Genomic DNA, 19,199 nt, shown 5'->3' with positions numbered 1-19,199 from the left:
AGAAAATGGTACCTTGTCTCATCATGTGCCTGAACGAGGAAATGGCTCGAATTGCAGCAAGAATAGGTGTGCTTTCAGGAATATTTGACAGTATTACTAAATACTGAATGAGATTCCAAGGCAAGTGGTGGAATGGCTCCATTAAAATTTGTTGTTGGGCCAGAAACTGGCTTTCCTTTCCAGTCTGGGAATTTGCCTAGAATGGCCTGTCTTCTACCCACAGGTGTATAGACATGGAGATGATCTTAGTTTAAGATCATTCTGCTACACTAGGCAGGCAGCTCACAGCCCAAAGCCACCTTCTTGCATGTCCTCAAAGAGGATGGAAAGAATGAAGAATCATCTCTGAGAACTGGTTTTCTCTCTATTTTTAATTCACTGCGTTTATTTTTCTGCCCCTCCCTGGTGTTTCTTCAGCTTGGTTTCTCTGCAATGGGCACTTTGACCAAATCTCCATGTCTGAACACCAGCTTCGTGGCTCTGCTGGTCCAGACGAGGCTCCTCTGGGTTCTTCCTCTTCTAGGGGGATGAGTCTGGGTTCTTGCTCATGGGGGAACGTGATTTTCAGTGCCTTGGACAGCCCTCTCTCCTCATTCTTCAGAGAGCTTAGAAAATAACTCATAATAAAGCGTCCTCTCCCAAAGGGAACCGACAGTTTGGGGAAGCCCTTCACGTAGGAGTTGAGATGTGTGTGTTGATGGTGTGGTCTGAAGGGTTTTAACTACTTTGTAAAATGCCAGCATGAATTGTGAAGACTTGAAGGGGATATTACTGTTCAGAACGGACATTAGGAGGAAACCATGCCCACAGCATGAGCAGGCAGGGACAGAAGAGGAATGCAGGCCTTAGGGTATGAGAAGAGGAAAGAGGCAGGGCACAGCACAGGGGTTCGAGTCCAGGAGAAAGGCAAGGCCCGGGGGGATAAGAAAACAGACTCACGCCCATTGTTGGTGGAGAAGTAAGGCCAGCGCACAGGCCAGGAAGTTGGGGGGGGGGTGGGAGGGGGAGGGGGTGCGTGGTAAGGGCAGGGAACCAGAGGGGCAAAATAGTAGAAAAGAAGCTTGGAATGGAAGTGGCAACCCTGGCCCTTGAAATGACTCTTTAATCCGTCCGATCCAGCCACAGTGCAGAGGCGAGGTGGCGGTGAGCTGCAGAGGAACAGGTGGGATGCCCAGGACCCCTGATGCCTATGGAACAGCAACAACTCACTGTCCTGCATGTGAGTCATCCCTGGACAGAGGGAGGGTCACAGCAGACAGCCCCATCCTGCAGGGAAAGATCCAGGTCCAGGTGGAGACAGGAGGGAGGAGAAAGGAATTGGGGGCAGGGCTCAGCTTCCAGTGAGAGAATGGTCCCTCCCTGACCGCAGAGGGAAGCCAAGAATGGTTGGGGGGGGGGGGGGGCGTCACTGTAGGCTCGGGAGGGGAATGCTCCAGCTCCAGGCTGCTTCCCCGGGGCCAGCGGCTCCCTTTCCAGCCTGTCCAGCAAGGGTCCCTGTGCCTCTGCAGCCCCACCAGGAGGCGCTGTGGGCAAGGCTGGGCCCACACTCCCTTCTCCCGCCTCTTTGGAGCAGGGCTGTGGAACAGGCTGCAGGAGCCCCCTGGCTGCCCTCCAACTCCACGAGTCAGTCTTTCCCCCAAAGCAGCCGCAGGCTCAATTTTCCCAGGGTGCCGCTCAGGCATCTGCGGGCCCACCTCTGAATGTCACGCGTGCCCCACGTGGCTGCTCACTGGGCAAGGCAGGTTCCCAGGAATACCAGCAGTGAACTCTGGTGGTCAGCGCGAGAGAGAAGTGCTTTATGTGCACTGTGTAATTTAATAGTATGTGAACCTCAAGAGGTAGAAACTATCTTCCATCCCCACTTTGTAGATGAGGCAATAGCTAACAGACTTGCTGAAGATAAAATATTAAGTGGCCTGGGAGTCAGAGACAGGCAGTGAGAGCCCACCCACACCAAACTGCATGCCTGCAAAGCTTCTGGAGAGTCTGCCTCATTTCTTGTTTTCTCATTAATATCTAATGTTTCGATCTCTTGCTTGCTTTCTTGCTCTCTCTCCCCCCAACTCTTTCTCTCTCGCTCCCCAACTCTTTCTCACACACATAGAAGCTTGCAACGCCAATGTTTACCTCCCACCTAGTAAATCTCAATACTGAATTTTTTTCAGCTGATCAGGCCAATTCTCTGAGGCTTGGATGTCAGATGTTGTATAAATGAGGATCAGAAATAGACATCTGAGGGCAAGGCAGCAGTCTCATTTAGAATGCTTCTCCTCTTTTGAACTGATGCCTTGGTATTATTTTTAACAGCTGGAGCAATCTAGAAACAATTTCAATTATCCTTTTTTCTTTCTTCAACTTGACAGATACCATTGTGAGAGATTGTGACTACAGCGCAAAATGTTAGTCTGAACAAATTTTGTTGTTGGGAGGAAACAATGGTAGGATTAAACGTGATTTCTCCTGAGAAGCCTGTGATATAGAGTACTCGGTCCCGATCACTGGTGTCCACTCCTTTAACGCCTCATTCAGTTGGTGCTTTTCACCCCCTCTGTGGGTGCATCATGGATCCCAGGTGGGAGCTAACTTGCAATGTAATCTTACAGCCCTGTTTCCCCTTCTGTGAGATGGAATGATGCTCAGGATAAAAGCTGACCAGCTGCAGGTCTCTCTTTGGAGACCTGAAAGAACCAACCAGATGCCCATCTAACCAAGGCAGCTTGTGGAACTTCACATGGTTGGAAGGCTGGGTATGGAGCCAGCAGACCCCAGGCATTCTCTCCAGCTCCAGGAGGCTCTGGGGAATATGTCAGGATAGCCCTGCCCCATGTGACACACACAGTGGAGTCTGGTCATTCAGAGCCCTGCCCCTAACCTCTGGCATGTGACCTAACTGCTCTGAGCCTCAGCCCCGGGGAGCTGTAATATGAGGGCGTTGACTGTATGATTTGTACCATGCCTTCCAAGTCTTAAGAAAATGTTAAATACCTCAGACTGTTAAATAAGTGAATTACTTCCACACAGTTTTCTAGGCAGAGATACTGAGAAACCACACCAAATGGTGGTTTTCTAATTCAGAGTCTAATTAAATTTGCCTGGCTTCTATTTGATTTCACAGTTTATATGTCAACATTTTAAATTTCCTAGATTAAAAAAAAAAAGATTTGACATACAACTACATCTGTAAAGGAGCTCCTAGTTTAGTCAGAGTAGGGACCACATTAGAAGCATGAAAATTGGTGGTGACCACATGTTAAAAATAAATTCTGTAAGGCTAATTCTAAACAGAAGTAAATTACTCTTAATATTTTTTCTTCCTCTGAGCACCTCTCTTTCTTCAACACTTCTTGGCTCTGTGCAGCCCCCATCTCAAGTCCTCGTTGCCATCTCCTCCAAACACTTTTTGGTGACTGTGGATAATGAACAAAGCCGTGTACCCTCGTGAAAAGACCGCACTCCTTTGGGCAGAGATGGAAATGCTCATCTACTCCAAGTATCCTCCTCCATCTTTCTGCCTCCCCTGCACTTAGACTGGGGCCACTGACTGGCCAATGGACTGTGAATGGAAGTGACATGGTCCCTTTGAACTAAGGCAGTCAGGAATGGTTGTGAGTTCTCTCTACCATTGCTGTGATTTTGAAGGAAAAAAATCTGAGACCATGGCACTAAGTTGCAAGATGGAAGCTGCCTGGATCCTTGAGCCATTAAGGAGAGTTGCCCGATTTGCAATACCTATGACATGCTGAGAACTAAACTACCCTAAGTTACTGAGATTTCATACTTAGTTACTTTAGACTAGCCTAGCCTAGCCATCCCTTCCAGAAGTTATTTCATTTTAGTAGAGATCCTAGGGGAAAGAGCCATGCACAACACAATGGAAATAACTTCTCAGAGTGGAACTGTGGATACAGGTGGTAATTGGCGCCATTGCAACAGCTCTATAGAAAAAAAGGGTTGGCATTGGCGAGACTTCTCCAGACCACTGAAATCAGGACATGGAGCAAGACTGTATACTTCCTAATGATCCTGTGCTGCACAGCAAATTTGAAAAGACTCCAAAGAAGAAAAATTTAAAACATTATTCCTTCAGGCAAAATGTCGCCAAGCTGCTTCTGGAGGGAGACAAAACAAGGGAACCCATTTTCTCAGATAATCTTGACAATATAGTCACCTAGTGCCAGAAACAGAAAGCCCCCTTTTCTTGCCCATATTATCAATTATTATAACTCCTACTTGACTCTCTCCTATATCCCACAGGGACCCAGAAAACTTGCTAATCTGGATCTCTTTAGGAATCCGTTTCTTAGGGAATGATATGATGGAATGCCAATGGTCATTTGTTGAATGAAGCTCGCCCAGATCTGATTGAATTTTGGGAAGATCTTCCTTCTTCCCTCCAGAGAGGCCCTCCCGGCTTCTGGAGCACCAAGGATGGTTTCAAGAACTGTGCCGATGGTAGCAACTGGAGACTCAGGAAAGGCTGCTGGAAAGAAGGCCAAGTCCTACCTTGGATCCTAAGTTTGATTTTATACAATGTCCCCAGCCAAGCTACCCCTAAGGATGCCCTCCAGCAAGCCGTCGCATCTGACAGCGATTTCCTAAGATGTCATTCTTGCCTCCGAACGCAAATGATGCTTGACGATGGCGAGGACCCTTCCTAACTGGCCCTCTGGCTCTCCCTCTGCTCCCTCGAGCCGGACCAGCGTGGGCTCCCAAAATGCTTACTGACACATCTGAAACCCAGATCCACCAGGTTAACACTCCAGATACAATCCCTTTGAGTCCGGCAGCATGTGCCAACCAAGTCCCAAATCAGTTTATTAACTTAACCAAAAGGTAAACAGATGATAGAGAGGCAGAAAGACAAGCATGTCAGCAGCTAAAAGCATTACCCGGCAGTCCACCAGGAAACAAAGTTAAGACATTTAAAGTGGCATTAAATAAATGAAGCTAGGTTTTATCTACTTGTAACTTCCATTGTCTTTTATAAAAGGAATATATATATATATATATATTACATTGCAGTATATAAATCTAGACTCTACATATACAGTATAAATACACAAGGCGAGCACACGGGCATAACTTGTAAGTCTTGGGAGCTGCACTCTAAACCAGGCTGACAATTCTACATTTTCTTTTACCTTCAAGCCAAGAAATTCAGGCTGAGGATACATTTCCCTCAATCTCCATGATGTCTAGCACCCTGGCCATCCCTCCTCTAAGCACAGAAGCACAAAATCAGACCGGCCTCGCAAATAGAAAAAAAAAAAAAAAATGCCTTTCAACTAGTTGAAACCAGTCAGTCTTTACAATGTACAGTCTGACCTAGAAAGACCTACAGGAAATCTGAGGCCTTCCTGGCTCATTCTCATTCTTTGGTCCAAGGGCACAAATCTCTAGACTTTCCCTGGTGTTTCTTGAAGATTTCAAATGACTACTTACAGAACATGAGTCACACATAACCTTTGGGAGCTGTCTTTACAGGACAGGGGGGTGGGGAGTGGGGGGGTTGGGACGTGTGCGTGGCAGGGTGGGATGGTGAAGAAAAGAAAGAAAAAGCTCTACATTACAATCTGCACTTCTTATTTGGGTCTGTTTTTTATTTTTGGAATAAAAACTGGTATTCTGAGGATTTTTTTTTTTTTCTTAAAAAGGACAACATTCTGAAAGTGCTTCTTACACAGGTCAACATCCCACATATTATGGCTTTATAGCTCAAACCCCAGCACAGCTCAGATCTGGAACAGAGAGGAGCACGGTGCTACTGGAGACAGAAGTGTCACTAACAGTGACCCTGGTATAGAGGGTGGGAACCTGAAAGGAAAAGCTAATGATTCCATCTGGAAGAATGTGTGTACCTCGCTAGAAATGGTCTGGATAGTATGCAAAGCCCCATTTCTGTCCCCACGACTAGGCACAGGAAGGTTGCAAACGTCAGGAAAAACAGGACACTGCTCTCAGTTGGGAACATCTCCAGGGGGCTATTCACAGAGCGACGGCTGTTCAGAAATCTTTCACAGGTCTCAAAACGATCAGACGTAGTCAACCGCAGTAGGAATTTCTACACCTGAGGATCAAATTGCACGGTAATATATAGAGGTGCTACGATCCAGACGGCAAAAGCCTGCAGACATATGGTTTCACATGCAGAAGGCAATCAGAAAAAAACAGTGAAGCAGTGGCATTCTGAGACGGATCAGAGTCCAAGTGAGTCGTCATCCTGCTGAGCTTTCTTTTCTGGCTGATAAGTTACCAAAGAACATGGCTACGTGTGCAAGAAATGCTTGTGATATGTTCTCTAGGGGAGGGGAGACACATGATGCAGTTACCAGAAATCAAAATGGGCTTGCGTTGCCTCCAGAGGCGTCGTGACGGCCGGTTCAGTGGCTCAGAGGGGCCTCCGAAGCTGCTCCTCGCCCTCCCTGGGGAAGCCGATGCATTGGCCGATGCAAGCAGACGTCAAAGCCACTGGCTCATCCAAACCCTGTCTGACGTGGCCTTTCATTCAGCCTGTGGCAGTTCCCACCTCTACAGTGGTTCTTTTCTGGTGGCACTTGATTGAGAAAGTAATCCTCTCCCTTTATAAAAATAGTTTGGACTTCTTATAATACTGGCACAAAGGACACTCTGCAATCCTCGGGTTGATTCCATCTACTTGGGAGGTGTGAGACGAGGCGCTCAGTTCCTTGTTTCCCTGTAAAAAGTGACCTCGACTTCCCAGGCCATTGTGCAAATTTGTTTTCCCGTAGTCCAGAATATCCCATAAGTCCCTCATATTTATATATATACACACACACACACCACATATGTGTACATACATATAGATTTATAAATGCAGATAATTTTGCGTTTCAATCTTGGGTCAAAGAGAATCAGTGAGTCCGTCATCCTTCCTGTGTCAAGCTCATCTCCGATTTCCCCACGATGCCCATCATAGTGCCCTGCACACCAGAGTTGCTCAACAAACCTCAGTCCACTTCACCAACGACCCTCTAACACTGAGTGGTAGCTGCGATCACGATGGCCTATTCTCAGCCCCACCCTGCCTTTGGCGAGCGAGGGGCCCCGGGTCTCTGCCTTCAGAGGGTGATTTTGCTGTGTCTGTTGCTCCAGCAGCCCCGTTTAGCTGTCCTGGGCAACGTCAGGCTGGTCCGGCTACGCAGTTTTACTTGCTCTTCCACAGAGTTCTTTTTGCGTAAGATGAAGTCAAAGTTCACTTGGCTGTTCATGGCATAGAAGACGTTTGCCGAGTCTGGGATCACGAGTTCTAAAAAAAAAGAGAGAGAGATGAGGGAAGAGAAGGTGGTCAGCTTGTGCAGTGCTGACCGTGGAAATTCTGCCCAGACTCATGGCTGGAATTATAGCCGTTTGTTCCTGCAATGTGAACGGAGCTGGAAACGACCACCACTCAGTCACACCAAATTGGTTCCAACCATTTCCCAATCCCAATTTTAAAAACTTAAGTGTGAATCAAATCTTGGAAATTCAAGCCATGAACAAAATGCTCAAATGTGGGATGTTTTAGCTGGAAGGACGTAGAGTAGGAAACGGAAGCCTGGAGGAGTTAAGAGACATTGCTGGGTGCACAGCTAGTCAATGGCAGGTCTGGGAGCAGAGCCCGGGGTTTCCAGCCTTCTGTGGTTCACTTTCTACCCAATATGAAATTTTTCTCAGAGACTAAGTGAATCCAATGACATGGAGGAAAAAGGCAGAAAATCTAAAGCACTTTCCAGAAATCTTGACTTGGAACATCAAAACATTTTTAAATTAATCCCAAACCAAGTCAGTATTTTATACCACTTGAGAGCTTGCTTCATTAAGGGCTTGCATTTTAATGTTAAAGGGAAACCACACAAGATAGGCCATATCTGTTAAAACTTAAACAACTGTCTGTTTCAATGAGTCCCAACTAGATAACTGTAATTTCTGAACAAGGACTGTTCCAAGGATAATATGAAGTTATCGAGCAAAGTGATTTAAATTCATTTTTAATTTAAAAAGAAGGTATACACTCTTTAGCACTCAGGGGTAAGGGATATCTTTAAAAATCAAGAGGGAATTAAAGAGGTAAAATGTGCGAAACTAGCTTCGTGGAGTAAGGGAGGCAGCTAGGGGAGGTATGTGATTGCTGAACTGGAGTAAGTCAAACTAACATTAACTCAAACACTGAGGTTCTACTGCCAAGACTGATGCAATCAGGTTCTGAGGGACTCTGCTCCATTGTGCACGTGTCCCCAGTCTCCTGCCCACATATTCCTGAGGTCAGTAAAACTTACCTCACAGCTATATATATACACACACTGTATTTCAAATACTGTCCACTTTTGGGTACATTATTTCCTGCCACCATCCCCCCATGATGCATGAGGGGCCAGTAGGGTACTGTCTCTGTTTAATTACAGACCAAGGCCCAGAGAGGTCAAGCCACCCACCCACCACCACCCAGTGGTGAATGAAGCTGGGCCCCAGCTGTGCTTCGGGACTCCTGGATCTTCAGACCCACCGGGTCTCACCTTGCATTGGCTTGGGGGTAATGTGGGTGGTAAAACCCAAGAGACTGCTTTGTAGGCTTAGGTTTCTAACAGTAACTACACTAAAAGATATAACTGAGAAAGGTTTGCCCCACAACCTCGGGCTCAGCTGGACAAATGAGAAAACTTCCAAGAGACAGTGGGAAAACAGTTTTCTCTGAGGCTGTGGCTTTTCGTCGCTTGGAAAAGGTTATTTTTCTAATTTGGCCCACTCTCGTCTGGGCCCGAGATGACAGCCCTGGGTGATTTTTTTGGGTAAGTGGGGTACGAGTAGCTGCTCCCTTTGCAAATCCCCATCTTGTAGAGTTTCTTTCTTTTCCTTTATAGGGGGAATGCTTGCTGGGGAACAGTCCCACAACGAGACACTTGCATTGGTCAGTGTGTTGGGTCAGTCAGCAAACAGGGTTGGCCTTAATCAACAGTACTGGCTGTTCCTTCTGCACTTGGAAAGCAGACTTATTCTGCTCGAGTCACTTTCTCGGATGTGCCGTGGCATAGAGAAGTCACCTACCAGTTTGCCTTCTCCTCTCAACAAAGAAAGAAAGAAAGTGAAGTCTCTCAGTAGTGTCTGACTCTTTGCGACCCCATGGCCTGTAGCCTACCAGGCTCCTCTGTCCATGGGATTCTCCAGGCAAGAATACTGGAGTGGGTTGCCAATGCCTTCTCCAGGGGATCTTCCGGACCCAGGGATCAAACCCAGGTCTCCCACATTGTAGGCAGACGCTTTACCATCTGAGCTACCAAGGAAGCCCTCTCAACAAAGACAACCCCAATTCAGATTAACAAACTGATACATTCTGGGGGATTATCTGCCGAGAGTTTCCATGAAGGAGATTTCTTTAATTAATGGATTCCTCGGCAAACTGCTGCATTTCATATTCACTGGTTCTTTGCTTCAATAAGTGTGAGGTCAAGAACCTTCCACACTCCTGGCATCGGAAGCTTTTGCTACTTGAAAATCAAGTGAGTAAAGAGCAACTGAAGGCTGAATTCTCATAAATGGTTAACTGAAACAATGAGAAGTCATTGCAGGAACTGGACACGTATTATTGGGTAACGGAGGTAGACGGCCACTGGCAGAGACCAGACAGGCTCCACCTACCCCCACCCCACACAGGGAGGGACGTCTTCCTACAAGAATGCTTGATGAGAAATTTACAGAGAATGCGCGGGAGGCATGCTCAGCAAAACTGCAGAAAAAACAAGGTCTGTGGAGGGGGGGCGGCCTGAGAGAATTAATAACAAGTGAGGTGACGGCATGGTTCCCCACACAACGCCACTCTTGAGCAATTCAAAACCCCCACTTGGAAAAGAGAGGATATAGGTATACATATAGCTGATTCACTTTGTTGTAGAGCAGAAACTAATACAACATTGTAAAGCAACTCTACTCCAATGACAATTAACAAACAATTAATTATATAAGTAAGTAAATAAAAATACCCATCCGCCCCAACTTGGTTCCATTTAAAATAGACACTGTATCCACTAGGGTCTTCTCACACAGGGGAGACCTGGTTTGAAGCGGAACACGTGCCTACCTTTGTCCTCCGAGATGACCTGCACTAGCTCATACTCCTCAGCCGGGTCCGAGTCCAGATTGTGCTTCAACATCGCCCTCTGGATCACAGCGGGAGTTTTATCCTGGCTCGTCAACTGGAAAGCCAAATGAAAGGGTGTGTAAAGCATTTAACTTTGTGTTTCCTGGAAGGGTTTTCCTGACCTTCTTCTTCTTGCTGTCTTGTGCCTTCCCAGGAGAAATGGCCCAGCGAAATGAGCGAGGACCAGGAGCCAGCCCTCCTGGGTTTCAGTCCCGGCTCTACCCTCAGAGGATGGGCCACCAACTCTTCCCATTAGCTCCTCTCGCAAAGCCACCATGTCTTCCCCCATTCAAGCAGGAGAGGCAGCCCAGGGTGCCTTGCCACTTCCAGTGGAGGCTCCAATGGAAGAATGTGTACGAGGGAATTGTGGGGAACACACAGTGTTTTCAGTCCTGGGCCAAGGTTACCCTCACCTGTTGAGCACCGGTGACAACCTTGGGTTAGAAATGGCCACAGTTCCACACACTGACCATTGCAAAAAGCACAAGTGACTCCACAACCCAGGAAGCCCACCTCTAGATATTTACCAAGAGGAATGAACAAACTTTCACAGCAGATTTAGTCATAACAGCCCCAAACTGAAAACATCCTGAACCTCCATCGACAGGAGAACAGGGGAACATAAAGATAGTGCTGTGTGTTCACGACAGAGCATGATGTAACGCATGACGTAACAGCTAAAGGGAACTGAAACACACAACAGTGGGATGAATCCCACACCCGTCACGGACAGCCAGAGGAAGGAGACACAGAAGACAACGCCGCAGGAGTCTGCTCTCACCAAACAGGCCAAGTTAACCTGTGGGGTTAGAAAGCTAACTTTAGCTCAACTCATATTCAACTAAGCTTAAAGCAGGATTGGAGGGGAATTTGGGAACGAAGAAGGGATGAGTAGATGAAAAATGTTATTTATCTAGACTTGCAGTGGTGGTTACATATACATATATATAACCATATACATACATTATATAGTGGTTACATAGATAAATACATATATATGACAGCTACATATATATAGATGGTAGTTACATACATATATAAACATATATATACACATACATATGGTAGTTAAATAAATATATATATTATACTTATAAAAATCCAAAGACTAGAACACTTCAGATCTATGTAATTGTATGTAAACTTTGCTTCAATTAAAAATTAGCTTCTGAGTGTTTACAAACAATAAATCTAACATTTTTAAAAGTACAAGTAAAAGCTTCTCTCAGCCCAAGTCTCCCCTTCATCTCTGCCCATCAGTCAGCTGTTTCCAGGGTGCTCAGAGAAACAGGAGAAGGGAGTGCTGACTTTCGTATTATCCCTTGGCTGATTTCTTTACATTTGAAAGAAAGCAAGAGAAAACACAGATTTTTCTTACGTAGGAATAAAAGCTACTCTCCCCAGGAGGCATGAGGAGAGAGAGCCAAAAAGAGAAGAAGTCTGATTTCCTCCAAAAAACTGTCATTGTGAGCCTGAGGATGTTGGGCCCATGGGCCCCTCTCTGGTCTCGAGAAGCAGCTGTATTTGTGATACAATAAATAATAGGCATTACAATAGGGTCCCCGTAAGTGACAAAGACCCTGCTCAAGTGTGTATCACCAAAACATCTGGCACATCCTTATTAAAGAATCTGCCTGCAATGCAGGAGCCCCAGGTTCAATCCCTGAGCCGGGATGAAGCCCCGGAGAAGGGAACGGTGACCCGCTCCAGTATTCTTGCTTAGAGAATTCCATGGACAGAGGAGTCTGGTGGGCTACAGTCCATGTGGTCACAAAGCATCAGACATGACTGAGCAACTAACACTTTTGTTTTTCACTTTCATGGTTAATGTTAGGTTCAGCTGTCAACTTTGAACCTACTTAAGGAGAAAGCCAGGCTACCCTTATTTTCTTTATCTTAAACCTCCTCAGGTGTGTCCATGCGGATGGGATGGCCAAAGGCTTTCCTTGAGGGTTTGTTACTTTGTCCCATAAAAGCTACAGGAGAATTGATCATCACGGGTAGCACTGAGTCCAGCCACAAGGCCCTACGCCGATATGCTAAACCAGCACCACCCCGCAGATACAGACTATACGAGCCTCATTTGTAATTTTAAATATCTAGTGGCTACATTTGAATTGTTTTCAAAAAGGGAATTAATTTTAATATTTTATTTAATCCAACATACCCAAAATATTATATCAGCATATAATCAATATGAAATTGCTAATAAGATGTTTCACATCCTCATTCTTTTTTTTTGTACCAAGTCTTCAAAATCTGGGTGCATTTCACACTCATAGCATATCTCAATTTGGACTCTGCCCTTTTCAAACCTTCACCCGCCAAACATGGCTGGTGGTTACAATACTGAACGGTGCCTGGATGTCCCCTTCACACACCTTATACAGGAACCCAAAACATTCCCTGCGCCCTCCCCTGAGGTCAGTTTTCTAATGCTCCAAGCTGGGCCTGTTTTTGAAAGATCAGATCCCTTGCAGGATGCAGTATATCTGATTTCTCTCGCTCAACAGGGTGTTTTAGAGACTCATCCACGTTGACTGTGTCCTTGTGTTCAGTTCTCTGCTCCTTCCAGTGCAGAGACACTGTGGTTACGCAGCTGGCACTTACTTCCCTGGATGGCATGTGAGAGAAGCCATGTGGAAAACTACCCTGAAAATACACCAGTAACTCCGATGCCCTTGGCTGCCTGGCGGCGCCCCTTCCGCCCCGACACTCCTTTATCAGCCCCTCTGTCACCACCACGCGCATTCCGTCTCAGCCTTCCCTCCTCTCCTGCAAGACCACGGCCACCCCATGGGGCTGGACAAACCCTAGTGTTGGACCCCAGCACCGGCCTTGCACCAGCCTGTGTTTCTGACCATCTACCAGGAAGGCCACACCATCTGGATGTCCTGCAGTGACCTCCAATGTAAGTGCACCCAAACTCCTCCTCCAGCAGTTATATCGCACTTGACGGGACCACCACCATCCAGCTACCTTAATCTCCCTCTTCCACTGCCCCACAAAAGGAACCAAAAAGTTGATAACTAAATGGATAGATCCTACAATTCTAACTTACAAAAGCTTTCAAAAATCTGTATCATCTCCAGCCACATGACCATCTCTCAAACCCTTATCACCTTCTACATGGAATATGATAGCAGCTTCTAATTTGCTCCCTCATCTCTAATCTGCCTGCCTGTGTTCCAGCATGAGGTCTCCGCAATGCCAGTTACTTCTCTAACGAGCAAATCTGACTGCTACATTAAAAGCCTTCGATAAGACTCGACCGCCTGCAGGATCAACGCAAATGCCTTCGTGTGGCCCCGCAGGCCCTGGGAAAATCTGATCAGACCTCTATTAGAATATTTAATATGTTTTGAAAAATGCTTTACAATCTCCTTTTTGATTATAAATTCCTCAAAGACAGAAATGTATCATTGGTCTCCCTACTCCCAAAGCCTGGTCCAGTGACTAGTATACAACTAATGGTCATGACTGAGAAATGCTGGACTGGAAGAAGCACAAGCTGGAATCAAGATTGCCAGGAGAAATATCAATAACCTCAGATATGCAGATGACACCACCCTTATGGCAGAAAGTGAACAGGAACTAAAAAGCCCCTTGATGAAAGTGAAAGAGGAGAGTGAAAAAGCTGGCTTAAAGCTCAACATTCAGAAAATGAAGATCGTGGCATCCGGTCCCATCACTTCATGGGAAATAGATGAGGAAACAGTGGAAACAGTGTCAGACTTTATTTTTTGAGCTCCAAAATCACTGCAGATGGTGATTGCAGCCATGAGATTAAAAGACTCTTACTCCTTGGAAGAAAAGTTATGACCAACCTAGATAGCATAGTCAAAAGCAGGGACATTACTTTGCTGGCTAAGGTCTGTCTAGTCAAGGCTATGATTTTTCCAGTGGTCATGTATGAACGTGAGAGTTGGACTGTGAAGAAGGCTGAGTGCCGAAGAATTGATGCTTTTGAACTGTGATATTGGAGAAGACTCTTGAGAGTCCCTTGGACTGCAAGGAGATCCAACCAATCCATTCTGAAGGACATCAGCCCTGGGATTTCTTTGGAAGGAATGATGATAAAGCTGAAACTCCAGTACTTTGGCCACCTCATGTGAAGAGTTGACTCATTGGAAAAGACTTTGATGCTGGGAGGGATTGGGGGCAGAAGGAAAAGGGGACGACAGAGGATGAGATGGCTGGATGGCATCACTGACTTGATGGACGTGAGTCTGAGTGAACTCCGGGAGTTGGTGATGGACAGGGAGGCCTGGCGTGCTGCGATTCATGGGGTCGCAAAGAGTCGGACACGACTGAGCGACTGAACTGAACTGAATGGTTGTGAAACATTTTATTGATTCAGTGAATGCTTTAGTAAAGCTTTTCTTTATATGTTCAAAGACAGTGCCTCCAGATCATTTATGTCATATTCAGAGCTGAGCTCATAAGTAGTCAGTGTGCCCTCAAAGAAGGGAAGTGATGAAGCTGGGGAGAGATACAGGAGTTGCTGTGTGATTTTACTACATGGAGTCTGCTTTTCTTTCATTTGAATGATACTATTGTATCAGTTTCAGGTGGAGAAAGTCTGCTCTTTAATACATTATGTCCTTTAAGATAAGGAGTCTGCTCTTATAATAAACACATCAGACCTTACATACCCAAGGTTACTACCAGGAGAGGCATGGTGTGTAATCCAAAAAGACTGCCACTATTTAAAACACATTTTAGAACTATGCTCAGAAACACACCATTTTTACAAGAGGCTCAAAAAGGCCAGTCTCACTTATTTGTAAGTATAGTTCCTTGTGGACACAAACTATACATCCAGCTTGATCATCCACTTATACTGTATGTGACTCCAAGTGACTAGAGAAGAAAACTGCTACCACCAAGGATGTTGCTAAGGATGCATGGCAATTCAGTTAGACATGTGGACACGTAAGTCCCTGGGAAGACGTCCAAGGAGGTGTGCAGCAGTTGCGTCCTCCCTGGGATACATTTATATAGTCTCCCCGACTGAGAATTTTGAAGAAGGTGACAATGACTTGGATGAATAAGGCTTAGCAACTTTTAAGACATAAAAAAACTGTATCTTATATACACTGCTGATATGCACATTTTCATATAAACATGTTATTAGTCTAAGCCAAGATGTGGAAGCAACCTGTCCATCGACGGAGGAATGGATAAGGAAGATGTGGTCCATATATACAATGGAATATTACTCAGCCATTAAAAAAGAATGAAATAATGCCATTTGTAGCAACATCAATGGGCCTAGAGATTGTCATGCTGAGTGAAGCAAGTCAAACAGAGAAAGAAGCACATCATATGATATCCCTTATAGGCAGAGTCTAAAAAGAAATGATGCAAATGATCTTATTTACAAAACAGAAACAGACTCACAGACTTAGAGAAGGAACTTATGGTTACCAGTGGGGAAGGGTGGGGGAAAGGGATAGTTAGGGAGTTTAGGAGGAACATGTACACACTGCTATATGTCAAATGGATAACCAAAAAGGACCTACTGTACAGCACATGGAACTCCGCTCAATGTTCTGTAACAACCTAAATGGGAAAGGAATTTGAAAAAGAATAGATACATGTGTTTACATAACTGAATCGCTTTGCTGTGCACCTGAAACTATTACAACATTGTTAACTGGCTACATACTTCGATATAAAATACAAAGTTCAAAGAACATACTATTAGCCTATATCCGGGGAGACTCTGGCATTGATTCATGCGGCACCTATTCGTTTGGCACGAATGCACGTGCGTATGCGGACATGGCGGGTGAGTACTCAGCGCTGGTGGTCTGCGAGCCTTACCATGATGCTCTTGTACATGTTGCCATTGTTGTCCTCTATGCTGATGCGGATTATGCAGGTGTCTTCGTTCTGCTGGTTGTAAACGGGGGGCAGCACTGTCGAGGTAATGGATGTCACAGAGACAGAGCGCTTGTGGATTTTCGGGTTGTTGTTGCAGGACGGAGGGGAGGAGAGGGGGTTCATCAAGGACGACATCCCTGAGGAAGCTGTGTCCATGGAGTGGATGGAGGAACAGGAGGAGGAGGACTCGGAGAGCTGGAAGAGTAAACACACCCCAGAAGGAAACTGAACTGTTAGAACCTTGGCCAACAGTGTGCTAAGTTGCAAAGCAGAGTTCAATGTCGAGACTAATAAACTTCAGTTATTTGCTCTACAACAGCCCACAGCACACATGCAACTCATCTCTGACAGAAGCACTCCCATGGCAGAGGCCTGTCAATGATTCAGAACCCAGGGCAGAATCACTCTGCATCCTGGGAGGCAAGGCGGTCCTCTCATTCCCTGAGGAGCTTTTAGCTGCTCTGAAGGAGGTAACCAGCAGATGGCAGCAGATACCAGAAACTAGAGGCAACATTGACTCCCCAAAGAAGCCGGAAGATTACAGAGCAGGAGGAAAGCCCAATCCTCCTGTCTTGAGCAAGAAGAATGTTTGACCTGCCCACAGATATCATTCCTACTGTGATTCTACTTCACCATTGGCTTTCAGAGCAGGAGAGAAATGGCTTGTGTTTTTAGACATTTCTAAGATAAGGACCACAGATTATCCAGCTCTGCATGGAACATTAGCCCTGGGGCCCTGGAGACCGCCTGGCCCCACTCTTTCTGCTGCTGAGGAACCTGAGGCCACAGGTGTTGACAGCACCATCAGGACGTGGCTCAAGGCTCCTGGCTCCCACGGCCAGGCTCACCCAGCAAGGGCGGAACCAAGGCCCCGGCTACAGTCCATGATAAGATGAAAGAACACAGTAGGCCAGGCTCAGGGATGCTCAGCACTGGGAGGTCTGTGATGAGCTTCCGGATGTCTTATCTCAAGAACAAAATTCAGAGCATTATAAATATGAGAGAAATTGACTCAGAGAAACAGAGTGACTTGCCCAAGGGAACACAGCCTACCCTTAACCACACTTGTTTCTAGAACCAACTGTACACATTTTCACGTTGCATATTAAGAATAATTAAGGAATGATATACTAGAGTTAAAGGTCCCTAACTCATTAGGTGGTATTCCCCCTCCAAATTTAAAAAAAAATCACTAATTGAATCATTTAAAATATCAATTCTTATTATAGAAAATTACAAATAATTTCTCACTGAGCTAAGCTAAATTATACCACATTAATCCAATAAGATAATCTGGAAGTCATTAAAAAAATAGAACACTTACTAATTTCTTTTATACCCACCTACCCTCCCATGGAAACAAAGTACAGAAATGTAGTTTTCTGATTATCTGGCCTCCAAGTAAACTGAAGTCTACTCTATTTTATTTCCTATGAGCTTTTTCCTATTGCATAACCATATATTAAATTCAACTGCATCACTAGTTTAATTAGAGCCAGTCAGCTGACGTGACAACTCTGGTATGCAGAAGTCTAACTGAAGCTCTATCATAATATGGCTTCTTATTTTTTTCCCGTAGCTTCCCAGGTGAATTACCTTAGTGGCTCAATTCGAGGACTAACTGGTGGTGAATAATTTAACAGCCTGACTTTGCTTGCAGGTGTACCACACAGTAGCGAAGAGGGTCCATTTTTCAATTACTGGTTCAGTTTTTCCCCCTTCCCTTTCCTCCACATAAATTTTTTTTCCTTTGTTAGATTTTTTCATGATTTGAAAGATATTTATATTCAAGATACAGCCTTGAAGATGCCTGGGTTATAGCACCATGAAACAGACCACCTCATGAGCCCAAATTCTTCCTGGGAATCTAAGTAATGTGGAGCAAATGTGAAGTGAATGTTTAGAAATCATAATCAGGGGAACCAAGACGAAGGAATGCAAATTACACTTTACTCAAAAGAGTGACCTCACAGTGTAGCCAAAGGGAAAGGCAGGGTGTGGAGGGCTGCCGGACCTCAGGGTAGGGAGGAGCCACGGAGGTCTCCTGGGCCAGCCAAGCCCTGAGCAGAACTGAGGCCTTTCCGGTTAACATCCTAAGCTTCTGCAGCCCAGCAATTACTTGGCATCCCATTCAATTACTGATTTTTAAACCTAGAGAAATCTGTGATTCTGAGAAAGGTTCAGCCAAAGAATTAAAATTCATGACTTGTACAAGAAATTATAAAGAGCCAGCGTGTAAGGGAGCAGACAAAAAGAACACGGCAAGGGGGGTGCACAGGACACATGCTGGGCTTCTGCACAGTTTTAAAGGGATGACCAGGACCTGTGGGTACGTCCACGGCACCAACAGATACAAGTGTGATTCCGTGTCCTTCCTGCACAGGGAAAAACCCCACAGCAATGGGGGCAATAGCTGTCACTGCTGCACAACGTCCATCATCAAAGTCCATTGGAAACAGGGCCTACAAAGTCCAAGAACCTGTCACAAGGTGAGTGATGACACTTCACCCCAGATTTCCGACAGATTCAGTGCTGAATGTCAAGTCGTGAAGGATGACTCCAGCCCTGGTTAGGGAGACATGCCTGAGAGAACAGCCAGTCCGTGGGTGTTTGCAGAGCTTTCCTTCAATATTTGGAGCATTAAAGATGTGTCTCCAGATTTCAGAACAGGAAGGTGAGAAATCCCACTGGGGCAGCATCTGAGTCATCTCAGGCCTAAAGAGCCCTTCCTAGATTGACTACTTTAGTGACAAGGTCATCTAAGGGTTTCCAATTTGCTGCTGGTGCTTATAACACAATGTGAAGCGGCACACACGCCCCCTTACAGAACGGCAAATCTAACCAAAACGAAGAGACTGAGACCAACACTCTACCTCACTGGTCTCAGCATAAGCTAAGGCACCAGTAGTCACTTAGACGGCAAGTCTAGCCAGGCAAGATCCTCCCCCAAATGGTGCAAGTTCTAGTCACGTCAAAGTTGACATCTCTCATCCAAGCTCCTTGATCAACAGACTGAAGCAGGTGTGTATAGGAGATGCATCTGGACTTTTTGTTTTCTTTTCACTTATTTCCACAGCCACGGACATGAAGACTCTCCCTGAGAACTCCTTTATCACCTCTCAACACTCTCCCTTTTGGGGGACATGGCAGATTGTATCCTTGTTACCCATTCCTCACC

The 19,199-nt window shown here is 45.6% G+C and overlaps 1 protein-coding gene across 5 annotated transcripts in view; it reads right to left on the bottom strand.

The window, feature by feature from the left end:
• Positions 1–4,773: 4,773 nt before the first annotated feature.
• The window catches only part of RGL1 (ral guanine nucleotide dissociation stimulator like 1), a 135,235-nt gene continuing 120,809 nt past the window's right edge, over positions 4,774–19,199 (bottom strand). For all 5 annotated transcript variants that reach the window (XM_042229195.1, XM_012187710.3, XM_042229196.1 and 2 more), the window contains 3 exons: positions 15,962–16,216; positions 10,073–10,187; positions 4,774–7,267 (listed from right to left, as the gene is read on the bottom strand). In XM_042229195.1, coding sequence (XP_042085129.1) covers positions 7,080–7,267; positions 10,073–10,187; positions 15,962–16,216 — 558 coding nt within the window. In that variant the 3' untranslated portion in view covers positions 4,774–7,079. The remainder of the gene's footprint in view (positions 7,268–10,072; positions 10,188–15,961; positions 16,217–19,199) is intronic.

The sequence above is a fragment of the Ovis aries genome, chromosome 12 (genome assembly GCF_016772045.2).
Source record: "Ovis aries strain OAR_USU_Benz2616 breed Rambouillet chromosome 12, ARS-UI_Ramb_v3.0, whole genome shotgun sequence".
Classification (NCBI taxonomy): domain Eukaryota; kingdom Metazoa; phylum Chordata; class Mammalia; order Artiodactyla; family Bovidae; genus Ovis; species Ovis aries.
Note: the sequence above shows the minus strand (reverse complement) of the source record. Positions and strands in the feature narration are given on the sequence as shown.